The sequence below is a fragment of the Amphibalanus amphitrite genome, unplaced genomic scaffold, assembly GCF_019059575.1.
Source record: "Amphibalanus amphitrite isolate SeventyFive unplaced genomic scaffold, NRLGWU_Aamphi_draft 000489F_arrow, whole genome shotgun sequence".
Taxonomy (NCBI): Eukaryota; Metazoa; Arthropoda; class Thecostraca; order Balanomorpha; family Balanidae; genus Amphibalanus; species Amphibalanus amphitrite.
This window is the reverse complement of record NW_024881983.1, coordinates 403,030-421,179: the sequence shown is the minus strand read 5'-3', so window position 1 is coordinate 421,179 and position 18,150 is coordinate 403,030. Positions and strand designations below refer to the sequence as shown.

Sequence of the window (18,150 nt, the reverse complement as noted above, 5' to 3'; positions counted from 1 at the left end):
ATCGCGTGTCAACATAGCCAACTTATCAGTGACTTGGCAAACGTCGCGGCGTGCCAACCCCCATCCGGTCCACAAAGAGCCTGGCCGAGACTGGCGAGCTTTACAGGCCCAGAGCCATGTCAACAAATGATTATTGCCGTATTGGTTGCACTACCAGTGGACATGCTGATACTGTACTAGCCCATTGCTTATGCTAATCCCCCGCGCTGGCTCCCCTTAATTGCCTCGTAAATAGTTACTAGTGACAATATGAGCAGCCCTTCACATCCTGCTGATCAGTTGTGGCTGCAAGGCGCAAGCTCTCTAAGCTTCTTCTTGCTTACTTCATCCTTCGCAGTCAGTTGGGGCGTTTTGCCAGAATGACATTTCCAACTGGTTCCGTTCAACTCTGTTCTGACTTCTGTTCCGTTTGGTATCGTATCGGCCCGTAGCTGGCTTAGTCAAACGGAGAATGTTTACCATATAATCCTCCCGCTAATCGCATTGCCTACCGAAGAATGCTGCCGATAGTGTTCCGTTGTCCGATCACTCACTGGCTCAGTCTGGCAGCCGGGACCCGTTCTGCCGGCTCCCGCGCCTTGCGGCTCTCTGTCCCGCTCCGCCCGGACATGCGGGATGACCAGGAAAGTGTCCGCAGCAGCGGCGATTTGTGGGCGCCTTCCGCCGCATGGGCGCCCTATCAGCGCGGCGGCTGACAGAGGCGGCAGTAAATCAGCCAAACGACACATTAATGGGTGTCGGTCGCCGCCGGCTCTGCAGCAGTCGCCTGGAGCCTGCAGCGCGGACCCCCGCCGCTGCCCGCAGCTCGCCTGGAGTAGCCGCCCGGAGCGCCTGCTCTGAACAGACGCACAGACAGTGTGCTGCACTGACGGCTTGGAGAGCAACTGGATGGATTCCAGGATACACACCGGCCACCGCAGTGGGGGGTCGTTACACAACAGTCTGTAGTGTAGCCATGCTTAGCGTACGTCGTGCACAGCTCTGGTGCACAGTACAGGCGCGCTCTGCACGAGGTGCACGCGGTGGATGTGGATATCTGATAAGACCGCACTGGGTCACCCGGTCAGGGTCGCCGCCGCCTAGGTCACGTTTGGGGTTCATAGATACGACAGATCTCGTAGGATTACCGGTGGGTTTTGCACATACATAGATCACAGTGTGTGAAAGCCAGATGAAATTGCAGCAGAGCAATGCACTACAAAGTTCATCAAGTAAATTCAGACAAAATGCAACTTGAACTTCGATTGAAACGCTTCCAAAGCTATCATAAGCAGTTATGTGCAATGCCATACTATCTGGAGATGTTATCAGAAAGGTTACAGTCCTTAAAAAAAAAACAATGTTTTAATTTCAGTCGCCCAAAACTCGTCAGATTAACACAAAGTAATAAGTGTACCATTATCATTCATCAGACAACTGTTCGTGGAAATGAAACTTAACTACATAGCTATTTCCTCTTATCAGTCCTTTCAACTGTTAAACTTCCAGTGCTTATTACTCTGTTCGACGAAAAGCAATATTTTCTGCAGCGCGCCACCTTCGTCACAGTATCGCGCCACGTCTGTCACAGTGCCGCGCCACGTAAGCCTCTGTTACGACCGGGATGTGGCGCATGGTCAAACGGCAGGCGGTCGGCAATCACAAATTGGCCACTGACGGCGCACCGGCTTCCGAGTTACAGCTCCTGGAACTGGGCGGAACGGGTGGAATGGACGGAACGGACGAAATGGACGGAATGGACGGAATGGACGGAATGAAAGGGATGGGAGGAATGGAAGGGATGGACGGGAGGGGCAAGTTGGGAGGCGGTACTGCTGATGGCATTGTAGACCTTGTCGAGGCTGTGAGTTGGGAGTGGTACATACATACGTCTGCCCTCTGCGGGTCGCGGTGGACTGAGGACAGAAAGTGAATCAGAAGGCCGTTCACGTACCACGTTGCTGCTTACGTTGAGATGGCGGATCGGTAGTCTGTGGTGAATCATCCTGCTCTTATCTCGCTCACCTAATTGGAGTGATGTTTGCCACTCAAGAGGAATGATTTCTGGCTTCGGTGACTCGCATCTAACGATTCCTGTCTAGCAAGCAGAAGGAAGTGCGATGTAAGGCTATTTGCGGACGCCCCAGACATCCTTTCCTCCTACCTCATTCAAGGATAATTACTCTTGCCTGCCTAAACTTCTTCTGACATCATTTCCCCTGCCGAGGGAGTCGATTTTCTGGCACAGCCTCGGCGACCCCTACCGACTTCGGCCCGCGGGGCTCAAGGATAACACCGGATCCATCTGATCCAGGCTGCATCGCAGCAAAATAAACAATGGCAAACCGGTGCCAGAGCCGGCAGACGCGCTGGCAGCCGCCGAGTCGCCGAGCGGAGCGATCGATGACAATTGCTCCCAAATCGCACACAAAGCTGGACTCACTGCTGACCTCTAGCATATGATCACTGCCTTGCCTGAATTGCAACGACAGGACATTCTTTATGCCAGGCTCACCAGACGTGTGGCGAGGGGTCAACGCCTGATAAAGCGGCCCGCCACTTTGGCCCGCAATGCGCCATCCTGGTGAGACTGGCGCCAATTCAGATGGCACCGCAGTGCGCCAGTTTTGCTCGCGTTTCGCCGACTTGGCAGCCCTTCCCAGAGGCGTTAGGCAAGGGGAGGGCTGTGAGCTACCGCAAAGAGTCTGAGCTAACCCGTGTCTGGTCCGTATCGGAGAGCTCTGCTCTCTTGTGAAAAGCCCCCGTTGAGCATCGTCCATGATGATCAGTTTGATCTCTTCAAAAGTTCAAATGTCTCGCGCTGGAAATCACTTGGAGGGAAACTGCTAGCTCGTATTCCCGGTGCACCACTTCCCTGTAGACTGGGTTAAACGGCACGCGGCATGCACTGGGGAATGCAATGCTACTACTAACTTTAGCTAAGTCATGTTCTTTAACCGCGGTGCTCTAGAACGTGCATACGATTGCCAGGTATGCCTTGTGCGTCTCACGTGTCACTGCCAATGCCGTATTTAGTCGCTTGTGTGGGCGGCATGCGCCATTCAGAACACATGCAATCGTGTGCTCCGAGTGTCGAACACGTTTGCTGTGTTTTACCCACCAATCTCCTGTTCACATCTGTCTGCTGACACCGTTTTGCGACCACTATTTGCATGTCGTGCCTGTTCGATTTTCAATGCATGTGTGACCGTTCGTTTCAGGACCTTTCATTCGCATCGTACCTGTCTCTCCCGTCAAGAAGCCGGATCCGGTTCGAGCCATTGGAAATTCCGTTTTGGCTACGGCGAAATCAAAGAGAATTCGAATCAGCTTACTTCGTAATAAACGTAAGGAACCTGAGCCATATGTATATATCTTCGGATGAGCCAGCCGCCAGAACGCTGAGCCGGCAGTCAGAGAGATGCGGCTGCTAAATACGCTTGTCGCTGGCTGCTAATGCGTGCGGCTGTGAGCCGCTTCAACTCGCCAGTTGGTTAGCTCCATGTAAAGTGGCGAGATGTTCGACCTCTGCATAAGATATACGTTTATATATAAATTGCTGCTGGCAAGATTTTAGATCAGCTGTATGGCCAGTTGCAAGCTTCAGATTATCTTCCAAAAAAGAATAACGCACGTTTTTTCTACTTAATGGACAACCAGCCTGTTAATTTGTGTTCATTAGTGCTCTTAAAAGTTAACAAATTTGCTGACTCACCAAAATAAAAATTACATTTCCACCTGAAGCTGTGCGCCAACTATGCGTGCTATTTTTACTCTAGCTAAGCTTGATATCATACAAAACAATGACAAATAAGTTTTAAGTATTTTTTCTTATGCAGTTAACCGTTAACAGTAAATCAATATAACCAATCCACGCGGCCTGATAGTTGAAATACAGCAAAGCTGTCTAATGTCCTGCACTGAAATGAATTATATAACCTAAATGCACCATTTGTACGATGATGAAAGGCTAAACATAATAAAATGACGGAACAACTCACAGTAGACAGAGTAAGTGCTCATAACACGTCAAGGCATAACGCCAGTGTGCGCCCGGTAAGTTTTGCACCGCACTGCCGCTGTTGCCAATAAGCGTCGCCGTGCTGCCTTCCGGAGTGCTATCAACAGTGCACGCTTCCAGCACTACGCGTATTGCACAATACACACTGCACATTGCACAGTGCATACCTAATCGGTGTAACTATTTCAACTTTGATAGCTGTATGGTTATTCTGTTCGCACTGCATTGCTTTGCAAGCACATTGCCGAACAAATATTTTGCTAGTTTTGTTGTAAATAGTAGACCTGCATTCTGCATGTTGTAGCATGCCTAGTTATTTCGATGTTTTTTTTTCGGGCGCAATCCCATCTTCTTACCATGTCGACCTGCCTTAGACGACAAAAGACTGCATGTATTTTTCATTACAGGTCGTGAACACTTCCTAAATTGTGGTTTTGCTCCCCTCCGGCCCCCTCTCCGGTGAATATTGAAGAAATGAAGTATAAAGTCGTGACATTCATGATCCGAATATGTATAGTGTTCCAGGAGTATTGTCCCATACGCCTTTTTTGCCTAGCCTCCTAACATGCGAAAATATTCACCAAGGAAAAGGACAGAAAGCCTAAAAATAGGGATATCACGATCCCATCATCCTTCGATAACCGGCGGTCGATTCAGTTGAAAGCGTTAGCCGCCAGACGTATGATCGGCCCAAATGAGCGATAAATGCCCTGATAGCTCTGTGATTGTGCCAGCCATTACTTGGCCTTAGTCACACTTTTCTTTCTCGTTACGCACTAAATCACACAATGGCTTGAATCTATATCCCTTGATAGATTGCAGTGCATTACGAATGGAGCTGATGACCTCGGATAAGCTCATTCAATTGGTCTGACTAATGGTCTGGTCGTCTGCGCACGCACTCGCCGGTGCTGCTCATTGACTGCTAACTGCTAAGCGCCTTCTACTCTGAGTAGGATCTGTATTGAAGAGAGTTCTGATATCCAGAAGGCTGGTGATGCTGAATGCCGCGCCAAAGTCTGCTGTAGGACTCATCTGTCACTGTCTCGACAGCGTGAGAGCGCTGTAACAGAGACATACGACCGTCACGATAGGGTCATGGGATGAGAAAAGACACAGGCTTGTCACGGAATCAGATAGCTCCTGGCGTAATGATCACTCTACCATCTATTTGAAATCGAAATATTTTCTGTCCATCGCTTGAGCTTTTTCTTTTATTTTCAAATATCACCTAAAAGTTCCCCGTGCACAATGCACATTTTACAAAACAATATATACTCTTTTGACCTCTTTGCTGAGCAGTTACCAACTTTCCAACCACTGGTTTTCTGGGAATCGCTTAGCGAGCTCCCCAATGGCCATTGCCCAATGGGGGTTGTCAGTGCTGAAGTTTGGCTACTTGGTCGTCGAGTTCCTAAGGTAGCCACGGTTCTGATGAAGTCGGCAAGTTATTACATCTTGGCTGAGTACTGGTCAAGCCACTTGACCTTTGTCCTTACCGTTACAGAGATATCATGTCGGTCAGTGGCCAAACTGTGCTCTAAGTGCTCATTGAGCTGATATCCTGCAATGTCACGGTCAGCAGCGGTCGCTAAGGGGGGCTGACGTAAATATTCGAAATGATTGCAAGTCTATCTTTTAGCTAATATTGTTTTCCAGTGCTACCTATAAATTATACATATGTATGCTGCTTTGACCTGATGGTCGCTTCAAACTCCTTTCAAGTCTTTGTCCATGGTCTTATTTCATCTAAAAAGCCAGTATAGCTGCGCCATGCCTAAATTACTATCCATTTTCGCATTTCTTGAACTCAGTTATGCTGAAATAAAGATATCCATAACCTTCCTCACTCTTGAGGTCAATCAATGCCCAAAATACTTCTCGCAATTGCCCTCAAGAATGGAATCCAATGGAAATGGTTGGCTCCGTGACCGCCGAGTAGCGTGACAAATTCCCCGCCCGAAGCTCTTTGACCCTTGACCTCTATTCTGTTACTGCGCTGCTATTGATTCGCACATAAAACCTTGCTGTGCCTACATGCCTTTTTTAGTGTAACAGCCGTTTAAGCTAATGGAAGCTTCTCGAAACGGCCTTTATTTCTAGTTAACTGATCTTGTCTTAAAAAAAGTTATCGGCATAGACATGCACTCTAAATTGATTACATGTCGCAAGGTCAGACTTAATTCCAGATCCCGACAGATATAGGCCAAGTTGGCTTCAAATCGGGACCAAACCCTCACTAAATCACCGCTCGCGTTTCAGTCAAAAACTCTGAAGGCTCCGAATCGGGTCAGGTCGAACTTAAAACGCGGTCACAATTGATTTTGTTCGGCCCGGATGCAGCCTTGAACTCAATCTGACCGGCGGTGGCCAAATCTGAGACATCTGTGGGCGTCACACATCGGTACTGTTTCAACTTTCATGGTGTCTGCCAGCCCCTTCCGTACACGCTCTCCTTCAATGCCGTGGTGGAGAATACCATTGGTAGAGGTCGGCTTCAGCCAGCTGCGGTCGGATGGGAAATAGTCCCTCGGCTCCAGCGCCATTGGAAATTTGCAGAGTCGAGCCGTTTTGAGTTTTTTTTTGCACCAGTGACTAATAAAGATTAGGGCGTAACTTAACCCGCGCGGGGCTGGGGTCTCCAGCCGAACGCGCGGGGCTGGGGGGGGGGGGGTAAATTTTACCCCCCCTGTTATCTCCCGAACTAATGGTCCGATTTGGAAAATTCAAACGCCAATCGAAAGCTCTCATCACGAACTACTAAAAACATGTACTTAATTTAAAGTTTGAGGTCAAGGTCAAGGTCAGGTCAAGGGTACAAATTGCAAGTTTCTACAGTATCGGTCTTGCACCGTAGTTGCCGAAGAATGGAGTCATGGACTGAGACTGATCGTCCATAACGTGTTCTTAGGCTACCAAGACAATATTTGTTGCATACAATATCATTCAGAGGTCAAGGTCAAGGTCAAGTCAGGTCAGGTCAGGTCACCAAAAAACAAAATATAGAAAAGGGCATGTGCGACACATGTTTTATGGGTCATTTTACTCATAGAATTCAATAGGCACACTCAATAAGTGATATGGACCACCTCTGGATGAATTTCAGGTCGAGGTCAGGTCAAGGTCAGGTCAAGTGAGGTCAAATTTGGAAGTTGGTTGTTAAGGCCTAAAAAGGTGTCTATCTGATGCAGTTTTTCACGGCGAATCGAATGGTGCTATTTTTGTTTCCGTACGAGGTCTAGAACTTCCAAAAAAGTCATTTTTCAAAAATTTTGTGTGTCGTGACGTCATAAAATTTTAAATAACTCCCACATTTTTGAACCGATTCTTCTAAAATTTGGTATGTAGGTGCACATAGACCACTTCTCTGACATATATTCCGGTTTTTTCGATAGACTCAAAATTTTGGATTTTATAATGATTTTCCAAAAAAATCAGTTTTTTGAAAAAAATTTAGGCCAAAATCCAAAATTTTCAAAAAACCGAGATAGCCATTTGATAGACAAAGTAAAATTACGTATAACCTTTTTTGTTACGTCTTGATTCCTTTAAAAATGAAGATGTTAGCGGCGTTTGAACTTTTGCCGTTTTTGAGGCGAAAATGGCGAACATGACGTCACCAAAACGTCAATTTCTCAAAAATTTTCCGACGGATTTCGCTCAAATTTTCAGGGAACGTGTCAAATTGATGTAAGAAAAGGTACTGAAAGTTTGGCGGCGCTGCGCGCCGCCGTTTTTGAGATATCGCAAAAATTCGCGAGGGGGGGTAAAATTTACCCCCCCCCAGCCCCGCGCGGGTTAAGTATCAGCATATGATTAAACCACTGGCGGTCGCAGCCGCTAGCAAAAGGGGGGGCCAAAGTCACACTCGCGGGACATAACATTTTTCCGTCACCGGGAGGGGGGGGGGGGGTGATCGGCTAATTTTGTTACGTCCACGAGGTGCCGCGCATTTGGCATTACTTATGCTTCATCCATCTGATTCTTGCGTGAAATCTTTAAGCTCAATTTAAGGCAAAATCACCAGTTCCATTTCCCGTCCCACGGTGCTTCCACCGGTCGGCCCACTGCACCATGACGACGGATCGGTGTAGCATAGGTATACTGGAATGTCAGGCACGCGGATTCATGACCTTACCACTATAAAACAATTCGGAAAAGTACAGATACCTCTTGCTTTGAATAAGCATGTGAAACCCAGAGAGCATTTTCAGACTATGACATTTACCCATATAGGTAACATGCCTAGTTGTGTGGCGGCGGGAGAGAGTAGGTACACCGACCTCTGGAGACCCACCACAGGTTCCAAGCTTTCAAAATTGGCATCTGAGGGCCGCGCGCGACTCCTGCGGGGCTTCGCAACGGCTCTAATGGGGCTCACTCAACCTGCCTAGTCTTACTGCTAAAAAGACTGGCCCTGAGCCCTAAGGACTTCATCAGTCTCTGCCAGCCCCAGGACCCACACCGGCTCATGGGGTCCCGGCGTCGAAATATGAGGGTATCTGCGCGGGACCATCAGGACGTAAAGTAATCTCGATCAGGACCAACGTAAGGCTGTGCCGGAGACTGCGTGAGCCCTCTGATCTTCAGAAACCCACCCATGTATGTTTTCACGTAGAGGCCAGTTTAGGGCCCTCAGAGACCAGTACAGGGCCTGCAAACTACAAAGGCCAGTAGTTGGAGACAATCAGTGACCGAGTTGGGCTCTCAGAGGCTAATGTGGGTCATTACAGGCCAACATGGGCCCTCAGAGGTCAGCGTGGGGCCCTAAAAGCGTGCCGGTCCCGTAGCTCAGTTGGTTAGAGCGTTGGACTCCGCGTGGTGAGAGCACGCGTTCCCGGTTATGACAGTCCGGGATCGAAGCGCGACGGGCGCTCGACATTTATGTGCCTCCTGACAGGTATGGTTGCGGTTGGTGGCAGGCCGTAGCCAGGCGAAGTCAGCGAGGGGACCGGCCGTGCGCGGCTTTGTGCGCACGTTAAACTTTGGACTCTAAATTCTGCCATAGAATCGGAATTGCGCGATCGGAGGGTAGAGGGCAGGGTCATCGCAACAAGCTTCGCTTAGCGGTGGCTCCGTCCTTGTGAATCCTTCCCATCAAAAGGTTCGGACTAAATTTATAAAAAAAAAGACCGGCATGAGCCGTCGTTGGACCCCAGAGGCCAGCAGAGGGCCCTCAAAGGCCAAGATGGGCCCTCCTCAGAGGCCAATGCAGGCCCTTAGAGGCCAGCATCGGGTCTTCAGCAGCCAGTGCGGGTCCCTCATTGGCACCTAAAGGTTCGTCTTGGGACACCACAGACAGAAATAAGGCCACCAGAGACCGGTGTGAGACCCTCAGACGCCGGTTGGGACCCCTGAGGCCGGTTAGGGGCCCTCATAGGCCAGATGTGGGGTCTCAGAGGTTGATATAGGCTCTTAGCGGTCAACGTGGGCGCTTGACCGCCACTGAAGTTCCCTCAGAGGTCAGTGTAGGACGCTCAAAGACCGGTGTGGGAGCTATATTAATAGCTGGGCGTGGGTTTTTTGAGCCTCGTGACGATCGAATAATTGCCAGGGCCCCATACACCTATATGGGGGCCCATTGGTTGTTTGGGGGGAGGGGCAAATGATATGATGGCCCCCTTTATTGACCTTTGGGGGGCATGGCCCTGATGCCCCCCCCCGCGACCGCCATTGTGTACACATTACACACATGCCTCTGAGATGACATATTAGCGCATGCAAACTCTATGCAGGCCCCGGAGTTCCCACGCTAATCCTTAAGAAACCAAGCCGGCATACGGCGTCACCATCGGGCTTCTGAGGTGCACAGCACCAACCCATCAGGTCTTACTTTAGTGTCTTTAGAGCCAATCTCCTTTAGCAGGGCCCACCCACCACTGGCGAAGAGGGTCTCATGCCAGCCATTGCTGGGCCTACGAGAGCCTCAAGTAAACCCACGCTGATATTCCATATAAGATCCGGCCATACTCGTGAACCGGTGCCAGCGACGCTGACCGCCAAATTGACAGAATGCGAAACTGAGCCCACTCATGAGTGAACTTTACGTCCTTTGATGGCGCTAGAAAGAAAATGAAACCTACGAAAAGCTTTTTTAGGACTTTTGTTCGATCTGAAAGGTGGGGCCAAAAGATAGTATGGCCCCACCTTTCAGCACCAAAGGGGGGGCCATGGCCCCCGTGCCCCCCCCCCCTGGGACCGCCAGTGGATTAAACTTCAATGTGATCAGTAATATTTGTGTTGAAATACACCACTCGTTTCTTGAGTGCACTTTTACATAACGTTAGTATTTTCTTATGAGAAGATTGTTTGACAAACTATACGGACAAATTTTGAATCAGGCCGTAAAAGAATTGCGCGTCATTAACAGCTTTGATGTGTGACATCAGCATAGTTCTCGCTATGGGCGCTCATTCATCAGGCTGCCTCGAGCCCGATCCCTTGCGGTTTGGCAGCCACCCCCCGCGCGGCTATCCGACCAGCTGTCGGGGCGGCGTCATCACCAGCACGTCATCACCGGCGCGTCATCGGTAGAAGCGTCAACAAACAGGCCGCGCCGCCGGCTATCTGAGCGGCTCAGAGCGCCAGAAAGGCCGCGGTGACGGCTGTCTCACGGCCAGACCACCGTCAGAGCTGCGTCCTCCGCCCCCCGCCGCCCCGCCCCTCTCCAGCCCGCGGCTCCCTCAGAGTGCTCCAGCGCGAGGTCCGGTATGCGCCTGCCGGCCGGTGCCGTCGGCCCGGCGCCGTCAGCGTCGTTTGCCGGCGACCCCTCGTCGCCAACGACGATCGATGACGATTGCCAGTGGCTGCCAATCGGGCCTGTTTAAAGCCGACCGCCGAGCCACCGCGCACTCCGGCGGGCCCAGGAATGTGAGAGGTGCGGGCCGGCAGACAAACGTGGTGGGAAAGGTAACGGCGAGGATGGAAGGAGCGGATCAAAGTGTGCTGAAGGAGGGAAGGAGAAAAAGATGGTGAGAGCTAATGTGCAAGTGAAGAGAACTGAAAAGAGGTTCAAAGCAGTGGTACAACCTACGAGTTGAAAGACAATGGAAGTCAAAAGTAAGAGCAATTATGCAGACTCCGGAAAATCGAAAAATGGCGGAGATGTAAATGTCAAGGAGAAACATAATCATGACAGCTATTGACTGCCAACAAGACATGCGTTCCAAACAAATGGCCCCAAGTATTGTCTAATTCCAGCCATTTCTTTTCTAAATGAATGCGCATTGCGCGGAACCTTGAGCTAATCACTTCACTTAAAAGTCACAGTTGTTTGACTGAAATCCGCAACAACCACTGGAAATTGCTGTTCCATCCGACTAAAACAGCTCAAACATCTCGCTAATTAATCCACCCTGAAAGTCAGCTAATTCTCTTCACGTACCACAGTGCTGATGGATTCTCCGAATGGTTTTCACAAATAAACCACTCAATGGTGTTGTCTTCTGCGAACCTCTCCATATGCCAGCGCGAGGCGTTGCCATGGCCTGTCGATTGGATGTCGAACGTGCCTTGATGCTTGTCATCAGTTACTCTGAAAGGACCGAAGCGGGGGCGAACGTTGTATGTCGCATGTCTGGGGGGGAGGAGAGAGAGAGAGAGAGAGAGAGAGAGAGAGAGAGAGAGAGAGAGAGAGAGAGAGAGAGAGAGAGAGAGAGAGAGAGAGAGAGAGAGAGAGAGAGAGAGAGAGAAGGGTAGAGAGGGAGAGCGGTACTGATTCCACTTACCAACATTATGATCGCTGCAATCACAGGAAGCATTTCTGTTAGTTACCGGGCAGGAATGCAGCTGAAAGAGCTCAGCAAACAACGATCAATACAAATGTGTATTGCTGACCTTTCCTTGACTGCTCATTTGTTTCGACTCCTCAAACGACCCAACAATGCAGCGCGGTACTGCACTGTACCGATCTGATTGTTTGGAATCGTTCTAGCGAGCATACAGCTCAACCGATTGCGTGTCTTCAACCACCGAAACAATGAAGTCATCGATCAAGTCCTGTGCGTAAACACGTCTCGCAACCGTGCCACGGGAGTCTCACGTGGTCCTTTCTCGGGTAGTCAACGACCGCGGATCAATCATCGTTCAAAGCTCGACGTTGAGTAGGACCAGCCGTCTTTTTGTTCCACTGTTCGTTCAAATTGTCGGCAATTTGTGATCGTGTGGTTCGGTAAGCTCAAAAGGAAGTTCTCAAGAACTTTAAATGGCCAAATTGCTGCACTCACGCAATCCTCCATTTCCCGTGCGGCACTTTTATCGCAATCTGCCCCAGCTTCGAGCGCATGTTTTCTACTCCGTATAACCAACCGTCCATAACACACTAGCATGGATCCTCACGGCCCCTCACAAATGTCATTGACAGTCACGGGCTACCTCTGATTCCGTGTCTCACACATTTACGGGCCAAACGCAGCGTGCGACGATCGTGTCACTGCCTCTGAGTAACGTACCGCACCGGCATAAGACAGCAGACGTGAATCATTTCCAGCCGTTTCCAAACCATCGCGGGTTGAAGGAACATAAAGCTCCTCTGCTCTCTTCTGTGCTACTTTCGTGTCGATGCACAGCTGACAGAACGGAGATGAGGAACTTCAGTGTGATGCACTGGCAGGCGGGCTGCGTGCGTGGACATGTCTGTATGTAGGTGTCTCTCTTGAGAATACAGGCAACCGAGCGTTGCCGGCGCGACAAAAACAGGACATTTGTCCGGGCCGACGCATCGCTTTATAGCACGATATGCATCTACCGTAAACAATGTGGCGGCTATGACAGAACGCCAGCCAAGTTTGCCTCGCACCAACTGCTACAATGGCGTATTTTTCATAAGTCACTGAGTTGAAATTTTCTTTTCTTTGTGAGTTATAGGTAGACATGCTTGCCTGTCTTTAGGCATAACCATGCATCAAAAATAAGGTAAAATTGGACGGTTGATAACTATTCAACAATCTATTCAAACTTTTAACATGGCCTAGATATATCATTATAACGTACACATCGAGTGAGAGAGAGAGAGAGAGAGAAAGAGAAAGAGAGAGAGAGAGAGAGAGAGAGAGAGAGAGAGAGAGAGAGAGAGAGAGAGAGAGAGAGAGAGAGAGAGAGAGAGAGAGAGAGAGAGAGAGAGAGAGAGAGAGAGAGAGAGAGAGAGAGAGAGAGAGAGAGAGAGAGAGAGAGAGGCTACTGTGTTTGAAGGCAGTGGCCATATACCGAAACCGTGCGACTGACTGACTCCATATTTCACATCGCGTGTGCAGCGCCCACTTTTCCTGTGTCCAAGGGGACATAGAAATACCCACACTGTTCCCCAATCTCCTGTCGCTAAGGAAATCAGCTCACGGTCGGTGGTGCTTTATTCAGCTTTCGGTGTCATGGCGCTCGGAAGGCTGATGGCTTTTACTTAGCTTAGAGAGGGATTCCGGAGAGAAATGACGGCTTCGGCGCGGATTGCAGTCGGGGGACGGAATTGGCGATCGCAAAATGTCTCTGATATGAGGCCATTTCTGACAGCAGTGCAGTCTGAATCAGCTAACGGTATTTCATTCGGCAGCAGCTCTGCCATGACTGCCAACAACTCATCGACTGCTGAAATTGCACAGTCCTTTATTTCGCATCGAGGTCATTCAGGCTGCAATGCTCAATAACAGGCATTTGCCCGCAATCCTCATGTTTTGCAGGTATCAGATTGAAGCATACGTAACACAACACACAATTGTTGCAATGACGAATTCGAACGTTAACAGAGCTTTGGGCTTACCATGCATGTCACTCAAGGGGAGAGCAGCGCGGTCGTTTATTATTTGGCCTGTAAGCAGAATATTGCCTGCTTGGCTAGACGAAGATGGCGAACCAGCAGGTCCAGGCAGGGTCACTCCGCTCAGTGGGCCGAAAAATCGGAAAATATCCCTGACGCTGACCCTGGTGACGTCAGAGGCCCAGCCAATGACCCATCCATGCCCAGAATGGGCTGCTTTCTGATAACACTGCTCCACCAGCATGGAGGAACTTGGAGAATAATAGCCCTATACGGGACCTTTCTATAAAGCATAGCGCTTGATTGAAACTGTCCAACGACAGTTTCGGTGGCCTGCTTTTGACGATCGACGCATAATTCGATCGGCCTTTTGGCGTTTTGGAGTTAAACGCACAATGCTGTCTTAGAATATGACGGAATGACGGTTGATAACATATGAGTCGATTAGGAGTTTGAATATTATCTAGGGCCAATGTATTGTATACATATATCTTGGCATATATACTTTTTTGGTCTTGTGGAAATGCAGTTTTTGAATTGTTTGCAATCTTCAGCGTTATTTATGTTCTCGAAAACACGCATCGTTAATCGAGCAAGAATTGGGACGAGTTACAATGTTTATGGGATTCCATCCTCCTCTCTCCTTCCACAAACAGCATCGCAGCACCCCAAGATGCTGTATTACACCTCTCCAGTCTCCCACCCTCCCTTCAAGTCTCTCAGTCGTCCTTGACCGTTTGACCTCCCTCGTCACCAGACTTGGCCGCGGCCCCCACCTGCAGACGAAACTCTGCCCGAGGGCGGCGGGGGTGAAGGGGAGGGGCTGTGCCTGAGGGCAGCGGGGGAGGGCCCATTGGCTGTCATCACCAGCGCCCTGTAATGGGCCCGCGGCTGTAAGACGTCGTCGTTCTTCTGGTCACGTTAGCCAGCGGGTGGACAGTTGGTTGGCACATCACTGGAACGCCCACGGCACCGCCGGCGCGCAGCCCATTGATATGCTATGTCTCAGGCGACAGGCACCGCCTCATGTCGCGTCAAAGCCATAACGGCTACTGAGGAACGGAAACGGTCCCAACTCGCATGGTTCATACCGAATGGGCTAGAAAGCGCAGCCCTCAGCACATCTGTTGCACTTGCAACTTATTACGGAGCGAGCGAAGCGAGCGGAGTCTTTCCTTATGATTAACGGAAATTTCTGAGTATGAGCGGCCGGCCGGCCGTGCGGACGCTTTTGCGAGGCTTATATCTCAGCAACCACTTGAGCGATTTACATGCGGTAATTTTTGTAGGGTAGCTTCATTCCTTCTACCAAGTATTGGACTATTCCCGATGCATGTGGGTGACCCCTTATGCACGTGCCACGTGCAAAACAAAGAGGTGTCAGTTTTGTAATTGTTGCAATATCTCGGTAACTACTTGGCCGATTGCGCTGAAAGTTGGCATGTAGGTAGGCACCCACTAGGCACTGCCTATCCATGTGCCAGAGTTGGGGTGCTGCTGCACGTGCGCACGTGCAGGGGTCGTTTCCAGATCTCGAGAACGGCTGGACCGATTGCGCTCAAATTTGGTACACAGTTAGGGACCGGTTAGTAGGGTGCCGTGCACAAGTCAGTTGGGACCCATTTTGCACGTGCGCACGTGCAGGGTGCCGCTTCCAGATCTCGAGAACGGCTGGGCCGATTGTGCCCAAATTTGGCACATCGCTAGAGACCGGTTGGTAGGGTGCCGTGCACAAGTCAGTTGGAGGTACCCCCTCGCAATTTCGCACGTGCAAGGCCCACCCTCTCGCTCGCTCCGTTAGTCGCCCCAAAAGGAGTTATCCCGCGAGTTGCTGGGGGGGGGGGGGGCGTTAAACGCCTCCACTTTTTTTCGCCGGGCCATAGCATAAAAACGGCGCGCCACAGGCGCGCCAAATTTTGGGTACCTGTAGGGAATTCATTAAAGTGTATTGTGACAAAGTTTCAAAAAATATGTCGGAAATTTTTTGAGATATCCCGCGCGGGGCTGGGGGGGTAAATTTTACCCCCCCTCGCGAATTTTTGCGATATCTCAAAAACGGCGGCGCGCAGCGCCGCCAAACTTTCAGTACCTTTTCTTACATCAATTTGACACGTTCCCTGAAAATTTGAGCGAAATCCGTCGGAAAATTTTTGAGAAATTGACGTTTTAGTGACGTCATGTTCGTCATTTTCGCCTCAAAAACGGCAAAAGTTCAAACGCCGCTAACATCTTTATTTTTAAAGGAATCAAGACGTAACAAAAAAAGGTTATACGTAATTTTACTTTGTCTATCAAATGGCTATCTCGGTTTTTTGAAAATTTTGGATTTTGGCCAAAATTTTTTTTTCAAAAAACTGACTTTTTTGGGAAAATCATTATAAAATCCAAAATTTTGAGTCTATCGAAAAAACCGGAATATATGTCAGAGAAGTGGTATATGTGCACCTACATACCAAATTTTAGAAGAATCGGTTCAAAAATGTGGGAGTTATTCAAAATTTTATGACGTCACGACAAAATTTTTGAAAAATGACTTTTTTGGAAGTTCTAGACCTCGTACGGAAACAAAAATAGCACCATTCGATTCGCCGTGAAAAACTGCATCAGATAGACACCTTTTTAGGCCTTAACAACCAACTTCAAAATTTGACCTCACTTGACCTGACCTTGACCTGACCTCGACCTGAAATTCATCCAGAGGTGGTCCATATCACTTATTGAGTGTGCCTATTGAATTCTATGAGTAAAATGACTCATAAAACATGTGTCGCACATGCCCTTTTCTATATTTTGTTTTTTGGTGACCTGACCTGACCTGACCTGACCTTGACCTTGACCTCTGAATGATATTGTATGCAACGAATATTGTCTTGGTAGCCTAAGAACACGTTTTGGGCGATCAGTCTCAGTCCATGATTCCATTCTTCGGCAACTACGGTGCAAGGCCGATACTGTAGAAACTTGCAATTTGTACCCTTGACCTGACCTTGACCTTGACCTCAAACTTTAAATTAAGTACATGTTTTTAGTAGTTCGTGATGAGAGCTTTCGATTGGCGTTTGAATTTTCCAAATCGGACCGTTAGTTCGGGAGATAACAGGGGGGGGGGTAAAATATACCCCCCCCCCCCCAGCCCCGCGCGTTCGGCTGGAGACCCCAGCCCCGCGCGGGGTATCGAGGTTTTAGTGACGTCATGATTTCTGAGTTTTCGACCAAGAACGGCATATGTTCAAACAATCATATAAAATCACAGAATAGACATACAGACATGCCGTAAACGCCATTAGACTGCCAATTCCATGAACAATCAAATGGCTATCTTCGATTATTGATTATCGTTCCGCATTTTCCAAAATCTTGAACTGAATCTTGGCAATTTCTCGTGACTACTTCACGGCCATGATACATGCATTTCTTAAATTGAACTTTTTGAGTCAAGCACGTACACATATGATAAAATGAATGTCACCTCCGTGTTCTACGCCCCAAATTACCCATAAAACATGTGTCACCGGCTGCGAATATCAGTTTTGATTTTCGGGGATATGTGCCTCCCCGGTTGACCTGACCTTGACCCTGACCTATGCTTGACTGACCCCTACATGGAGCTGACACTCTTGTAGGCCTTATATGATGGATTGTGCACCGTTTTGACAAAGTTTATGACGAGAGGCGCCCAATGCGAAGTCCTGAAGTCCATGCTACTGAAAGCCCGATTTCAGGTGTTTGACCTGACCTTGACCCGACCTGTGACCTCAAAATTCAACTTAAAAGTACTCATCTGAAGCTTCTCGTCGCGTTCTTTCGTTTGCCGCCTCGTGCGTTTCGCTGCGCCTATTGGTTCTGGAGTTCTCGGCTGGGGGCGTTTAACGCCCCCCCCCCCCAGCAAACGGTGGGTGGCGAAATACCCCAGCAACTGCCGGGTTATACTGGTTTACCTTTCGCTTGCACTACTTTTGCCTGCAATGGGTGCTCTGTTGTAAAGTATTTAGTACATACGAGAACGCAGCTGTGGGGAGTTGCAGTGTCATTGTTTGATGCAAAACCGCTGCCACATGAAGCTCAGTGTCAGTGGACACTGGACACTGAACAGAGATGGGTTGTTGCGTCGCGTCTGTACCGTTAGATTCTCTTGAACCTGGACCTGGGGCAGGCCATCCCCTGCATCCAGCCCCCTGCGTCCGCCGGCCAGCGGTGCCTCCTGACTACTACGCAGCGCCTACATAGTCAATGACTCTGACCGCATGCTGGGTGTCTCCGCTCCTGGTTTGGCGCAGGACCTCTAAACTCGGCGAGTCCTGCGCCTCGGTGGCCAACTGACAGCAGTAGATGCCGTGATAGGAGGCCGGCCGGCCGATGGCAGACTCCCTATCGCCCCGCTATGAGCCGACGGCACGACAGG

The 18,150-nt window shown here is 49.5% G+C and overlaps 1 protein-coding gene across 2 annotated transcripts in view; it reads left to right on the top strand.

Annotated features, from left to right (window-relative positions):
• The window catches only part of LOC122392516 (octopamine receptor beta-2R-like), a 77,639-nt gene that overhangs the window by 39,467 nt on the left and 20,022 nt on the right, over window positions 1–18,150 (top strand). Inside the window, exon 2 of one of the 2 annotated variants that reach the window (XM_043387457.1) lies at window positions 3,201–3,326. The exons of the other annotated variant lie outside the window; for it this stretch is intronic. Coding sequence (XP_043243392.1) covers window positions 3,201–3,326 — 126 coding nt within the window. The remainder of the gene's footprint in view (window positions 1–3,200; window positions 3,327–18,150) is intronic. 2 annotated transcript variants of the gene reach the window in all.